The sequence below is a fragment of the Etheostoma spectabile genome, chromosome 17, assembly GCF_008692095.1.
Source record: "Etheostoma spectabile isolate EspeVRDwgs_2016 chromosome 17, UIUC_Espe_1.0, whole genome shotgun sequence".
Taxonomy (NCBI): domain Eukaryota; kingdom Metazoa; phylum Chordata; class Actinopteri; order Perciformes; family Percidae; genus Etheostoma; species Etheostoma spectabile.
The window spans coordinates 15,320,522-15,327,324 of NC_045749.1; the positions used below are offsets into that span (position 1 = coordinate 15,320,522).

General features: G+C 38.2%; 1 protein-coding gene across 3 annotated transcripts in view; it reads right to left on the minus strand.

The window, feature by feature from the left end:
- Nucleotides 1–1,039: 1,039 nt before the first annotated feature.
- Nucleotides 1,040–6,803, minus strand: part of thbs2a (thrombospondin 2a) — a 19,350-nt gene continuing 13,586 nt past the window's right edge. For 2 of the 3 annotated variants that reach the window (XM_032540646.1, XM_032540645.1), the window contains exons 15-23: nucleotides 6,759–6,803; nucleotides 6,552–6,670; nucleotides 6,212–6,446; nucleotides 4,509–4,736; nucleotides 4,111–4,382; nucleotides 3,936–4,033; nucleotides 3,579–3,718; nucleotides 2,881–2,911; nucleotides 1,040–2,519 (exon numbers count right to left, since the gene is read on the minus strand). The exon at nucleotides 6,759–6,803 is cut by the window's right edge and continues 115 nt beyond it. In XM_032540646.1, the coding sequence (XP_032396537.1) occupies nucleotides 2,516–2,519; nucleotides 2,881–2,911; nucleotides 3,579–3,718; nucleotides 3,936–4,033; nucleotides 4,111–4,382; nucleotides 4,509–4,736; nucleotides 6,212–6,446; nucleotides 6,552–6,670; nucleotides 6,759–6,803 (1,172 nt within the window). In that variant the 3' untranslated portion in view covers nucleotides 1,040–2,515. The remainder of the gene's footprint in view (nucleotides 2,520–2,880; nucleotides 2,912–3,578; nucleotides 3,719–3,935; nucleotides 4,034–4,110; nucleotides 4,383–4,508; nucleotides 4,737–6,211; nucleotides 6,447–6,551; nucleotides 6,671–6,758) is intronic. The other variant, XM_032540647.1, reaches the window with a different exon arrangement.

The following is a 6,803-nucleotide window of genomic DNA, read 5'->3' on the forward strand; positions in this document are numbered from 1 at the left end:
ACCATCATTTACTTAACCCCTTCACTCCTTAGTTTCCGCATTGTGAGACAGATGGTCTGCTACAAAACTACAGACAAATGTATCTCTCTAAACCATAAGATTCTGAAAAGTCAATGCTACATTTTCACAAAGACATCGAGGTAATGTGCACATTTTATTGAACTATGAAGGGTATTTCAGGATCTGGACTTTTTTTTGTTGAATGAGAAAGGCTTTCACATGAAATTGACTGTTCATATTCTCTCATCTACTGTTGTCTGTTATGTGTTTATGTCCATCCCAGACATGGATCCGACAAACTCTGTATGCATGATAAACCTTTCCGAGGACAAGATGTGAGCAAATTAAAAAAATAAGTCAGATAAATAGTCAAATTAACTATATGTTTAAGCACACCCATCCTTGAATTAAAGTGAGATTTTTTGCATTTTTTTGCATTCATAAAATAGAATGCATCTTACAATAAAGACCCATTTTCATTGTACCTGTAGCCTAATGTGTGTTATGTTGTCCAAAAATGTTTAAAAGCACATCAACAGCCATAGTTGTGATGGGTGACACGCTCCTTCATTATCATGAATGCGGGCACTGTAGATTATATTAAGTCAATTCGACAAATACCGTCAAATGCGGACAAATCCTCACTAACTCACCAAAATTGCATTAATATACTGCTGAAAATGGTCCCAAACAAATGTATAATGTACTCCTGTTTGAGTAACATTTGCTCAACACTACAGTGCCCAGCGTTTTATGAAGACTATTAAGCCTTTAAAAATATGAAACTATAAGTTTTACATCTTCAGTAGGAACAAATTAGTCAGAAAGCATTGCGAGGATCTAACACAAATCCTTGATTTGGTCTGTTACTGGGATTTGTTGATAATAACAAAGATAGTCTAAATGAACACTAGCCTTTTCCTTATCCTATTGAACTAGTAATTTATAATGTATGCGTAAGGTTGGCTAAACAGCATTATTTCAATTTACAACATTATAATGGGATACCTATTGATCCTCATGTATATAATCAACAAAATGGTGTACACACTATTTATTTATAAGACAGGACAATCTTACACTTGTAAAAAAACAAATGTATATCTAACAACACAAGTGTACAGAACAAATTTACATTTGGTGCATTTCAAACTCTCAACACGTCCTCGATCCATACAATCACACACTCACACTTTGTTTTTAGAGAGCTTTATCTGGATTCCATTTTTAACATCCAAAAGTGATATTTGTGACTAACATATGAATGAAAAAATAATTTGTATAAATTGTGTCACTGTATTTGATCCTCATGACTCCATCACACGCAATGGCTGACTGCTGAACCTCAGACCATCAGCTGTTGATGTGATGTCACTTGGTGCTAGGTAAACAACATTAGATCTACCAGGAATCACTTTAACTGCATTTCATTTCATTATAAAACTGATTTAAGAACACTGATCTACATTTTTCTTACATTGTAAACGCGTTACACTTAAAAGAGGGCTTGCCCAATTTGCAACCCAATTTAAAGCTCCTTCAGACGTAAAGTATGTAAAACCTGGTCCAAGTGTATCATAGTGATATATCACTTTGAGGACAATAAAGCCATGTCTGGACAGCCAAGAAAAGAAACAGTGGCTTTTTGTTACACACACATAAATGATCTTCCTCTGGCAGCTCCTATCACATACATACACAAATGCTGTGTGTATGTAACGATGACTTAAAAAACCTCTCCAAAGCTTTATGCTACAGTTCATGTGAAAGATCTGAAAAACTAACAAGTAAAGGAAGTGCACGACTAAAAATCTTGCAGTACTATAATGTGTTTTCTTGAAGTTTGTGATATTCAATTATGCGTTTTGTCAGTGTAAACAAATAAATAATTATTTACAAACTCTAGCAAAAAATGCAAACAAACAAAACAAGCAGAGCATAAATAATTTACAAAAAGGAATTATAATACAGACTTAGTATAAACATCTTTGGCATTTACTAAAATAGTTCCCCATTAATAAAAAAAAAGACATTCAGAATGAAAAGAATGATGAGAAAAAGATATGGACCTGAAACAGCTAAATGATTATGCTTTGGTTACAGTTTATGTTTGTCAGACACTGTGATTGGCCATGAATGAGCTTCTTAATCCCAAACAGACAGAAACGTAATAAAGATAGAGAACTAAACCACGTACAAGTTACAAGAAACAGTAGAAAAGAATATACAGCTTGTAAGTGGTTGCACAATGAACCCTTTAAAATGTAGACATAGGTACACAAGTTATAATTAGATAATCTGCTTTTTGTTGTTTTAAAACTCGTCCATTCTCATCAGTTTCTCTTTCCAAGCTTGGGAAATGTATATAAGTCAACAGGAAAACTGGAATCGGCCATGGTTTCCTCCCCAGTGGATGGATCAAGTCAAAGCATGGCGAGTATGGAAAGTCTCATTTACCTTAAAATGGATTAAGTGATGGATTGTGATGTTCTTTGTTCTATCAGACTTGATTCAGTTATCTGTGGACAGATCGAGAAAACAGCTTCCATTAACGCCACATTTACAATCAAAACTAGGGCACTCTGTGAGATTCGCACAGTCAAAGAGCCAGAGTGCAGCAACGACATGTGCACTGTGAAAAAAGCGTGTCTTCAGTAACTGTGGCTGTGATTGTGACAAAGGGGTTGCAGGCTCATTTTCCACTGTTGAGCACTCAACAGAAGATCGGAAGTCCTTGGACCAAAACGCAAGGTCTTTCACAATGCATCTGGGGCATTGTACGTGGGCAAGCTGACAAGCAGAACTATAGCGTGACTATTTACTTTACTTTTTTTTTTTTGCTTCAGCCAACACACAACACAAAACCCCTCTTAGCATTACCTTATGAACACTGTTGGCAACGTCGGCTTATCTGAGGTTTGAAAAAGAATGTGAAGGTTTACAGACTTTATCCACATTATTCAAAGACAGAGAAAGTTCCCTCCCCCTACTTTCTGATATGTGTCCTCTACACTGTACGTATCGATTTATGTGGCTCACATTACATACTTACACATACAATAAACACACACATCAATCCCAAATCCTCTATATGTACAGTTGCGTTTACGTAATGTAAATTATTGCTGCATTGCACTCATACCACACTGTGTTTATTCCGTTCACACACTTCATAGGACAATAATTCTAAGATATATAATATATAATATTTCAAAATGTCTGCATGTATGTCTGTGTTTGTTGGACATTAGCTAAAACTTGGCGGCAGGAAGGTTTTACTTAGCTTCCCAACCCCATAAAATAGTTTATCATGTCCTAATTTATAATATAACCTTATTCATAAAACTGCTCAAACTGTGAGGCATTAATTGAGTCATAAACAGCTCCCCACATGGACAAATGTAGGTAATTACAGTGGGAATCCTTCAGTGCTCTTAATTACGAATAATGTTTCAAAGTTTCTGTTTTTGAAAGGTAACATTATACATGCACACACACATAGCACACATCATTATTTCTTTAACAAAACAGAACATTAATGGTTTTAACTTTAAAGTAATTAAATTGTTTGTACTAACCTCTGCACTCATACTTGAGGTCGGAGAAGAACACCAGCTCTTGCGAGAAGACAAACAAGCCTAACCTTCCTCCGGCAAATGTCTTGTCATAAACTGGTCCTGAGTCGGCCATGATCTGTTTACCTTCGTAGACCACGACCCTGCCAAATACAGAACAGACAAAAACGTATTAATGTGTTGAGATCATGATGCTTACTAATGTAGAGAATTTAATCTAAGAAAACTGCAATAGAGGGATAAAAGTGATTAAATACAATGACGTAAATATGTGCGGTAGCTCTTTGGAGTTCTGGAATCAAAGTGGCTTTAATTGAGACCGAAAAACTAAAGGTGTGGCTGGTCAACTTAATTTCTTACCGTATAAAACCAGTCTTCGGTCTGTGGATGAGATGCCACCTGTAAGCCGTGTAGTCCTTCCACCCAATGTTTTTGGGGTCATGCCACAGAGTCCTCACCTATGTGAAATGGTTAAAAACACTTAATACTGCTTAACCTTTAAAAGAGACCAAATAATATTTAGACTGCAGCACACCTGTCCAACAGTGTTGCCCGTGTGCCACAAAGCATTTCGGAGGTTTTCTCCGGTTCCAGTGGTGGAGTTGACGACTTTGAGTGAAACACCAGAGATGCCGAAGGCTTTGGAGGGCTTGTCCTCCCAGTAGGTCTGTGTGATCTGCTTCCACATCACTACATAAAAGCGGCCACTTGACTGATAGCCAAACACAAAGCCTGCATAGTCATCATCTCTATCCGTGTTCACGTACATTGTTCCACTGAAGTCCACAGCGTTGAACTCGTCAAAACCTGGGATGGTATTAAAGAAACAGAATACTAAATCTTTGTGCTCTGCAGACAAATGGAGTTTCAAATCTTTTAAAAAAACAGCACAGGAAATTGTTGTAGGAGAATAAACATATTATTGCTGCTCACCTACTGCGATGCCTGGGTCAGAGTTGGCAGTCTGAACCAGCTCTTTGCCCTGGTGTCTGACCACCCAGTTGGGATCAATTTGAGTGGTTCCCTTTGGATCCAAGTGGACCATCTGGAACTTCCTGAAGTCTGTGACACTGATGGCATTGTTCTCAGGACACACATCAAGAATATCTGGGATATTGTCATTGTCAAAGTCATCTCTGCAGGCATCCCCTCTTCCATCGCCTGTTAAAAAAAATGACATACAATAAATTGGTTTGACCTAATTTAAATTAGACATGCATGATTTAAAATTACATTTTTCCAATTTCCCCACGGATTGGAAAAATCTCTATGGTAGCTAATGTATCATTATAAAAATCCCACTGCAGTGAGTACAGAGGAGCTCCTCCAAGATGATATTAAAGAGGAATTTGGAAAATAGAAATTCTTCCCAGGAAACTTGCTTTAATACCTTTGCCAAGTCTACTATCTTGTCACGCTGTGACAACTTCCATTGATACTTGTAACCATCTGAAGTCTGAAGTCTATTAGAGCCAGACTGCAGGTCAAAAGCTCACAGTGGAAAGGCCGCCAGTTGCGGATGAAGGCCACTACGTGGAAGTAGCTAGCTGCTTTCTGTCATTACCTTTGTAATTGCACTAGGGGGCTAAAACGATCCTATCAAATAAACACTATCTGACGAGCTGTGAAAGCATCAGTGTCCAGGGACCTCCTCATTTGCAGTCTGTTTCCAATTACAGACAGCTGTACAAACTCCAGGTAACCCTGTTTAAATTGGGCACTGTGGATTAATCATGAGCAAAGCCTAACGGAAATAAAAACTTCACAGCTTGGCGTGTGCCCTGCTGGGCGGCTCACTGAAGTCATGCAGAATGACATCACCCGTGCCAACTCGGACTCTTTCCACAACCAACATTTTTCACACCTACTGCAGTGGAGCTAATTGCTGACTGTGAAAACATCTGGGAGGAGGCATGCTAAAGCTGAGTAATGACTAGTACAAAGCAGTACAAGCATGAAGCCCATGGAAGACAGACTCTTTAAGTAAACAAAAACACTGGGCCATTATACAAGCTACTAATCTAGCTGTAGATGATCATTGATCAATCCCCAGATTGACAAATTCTGCTACAGTCTCAATAGGTCTCTCACATCAGGCTGAATAAGATTCAACTTCATGTGTGCTGGCAGGTAACTAATGATAATTCACTGGTAATTGATTAATTAATGGTGAGATTATTCTGTCAACTGTTGTTTCCCAAGTCAAGAATAAAATCTCAATCTTAGATTTTAAGGCAACACAAACACAAAGTCCTGTCAGTGCTCAGAAAAATGGCAAATCTGAGCATCTGCAATTCCATAAATATTGCATTCAAAACTGGCATGCAATTAAACCTTTTCAATCATGCAGCATTAAGTATTATAATTTAACCTAATGACCAACAAACTGAAATGCTTAAGTGGATCCCTAAAATTAGTATATTTTACATAAGCCAAAAAGTACACTTCTAGTTACATTGGTTTGTTGTTAGTTTTGTTTTATTTCACAAGTCTTATGATGAGATATTGATTCTTGATATTGATATTTGTAGTTGAGTAGGAACATTTCTCCATTACTGCTTTACACAGTGCGCGTACCACTGGGCAAATATTCAAATAATCAACAGCTGGAGTTACACTTGATGTTCCATCCTCACCATCAGAGTCCAGCTGGTCTGCGTTGGGTGTCAGTCTGCAGTTGTCCCTGTCGTCAGGTATACCATCATCATCATCATCATAGTCACATGCGTCTCCTTTGCCATCCTTGTCGTGGTCAGCCTGGTTGGAGTTGGCCACATATGGACAGTTGTCTAGGTTGTTCTGATGGCCGTCCTCATCAATGTCCTGGTTATTGTCACACTGATCTCCAACCAGGTCATTGTCTATGTCTGTCTGTTGGGTAAATACAGACAGAGGTGAACACTTCCTGTATCAACTTTTGCACTGGAATGTGTCATAATAGTGTGTGTGTATTGTGTGTGTAGTGTGATATGGTACCTGGTCAGGGTTGTGCAACAATGGACAGTTGTCACACTGGTCACCAACTCCATCCATGTCAGTGTCCTTCTGCTCAGTGTTATACACATAGGGGCAGTTGTCGCTCTCATTCAGAATTTCTGAGGGAAAAGGGTGGTTGATGACTTTTCTAGGGAATTTAAATACAACAATTATAGTATTTTATCTGTTTAGGCTTGGCTATTTTACCATCTCCATCAATGTCCACTGCACAGGCATCCCCTTCTCCATTGT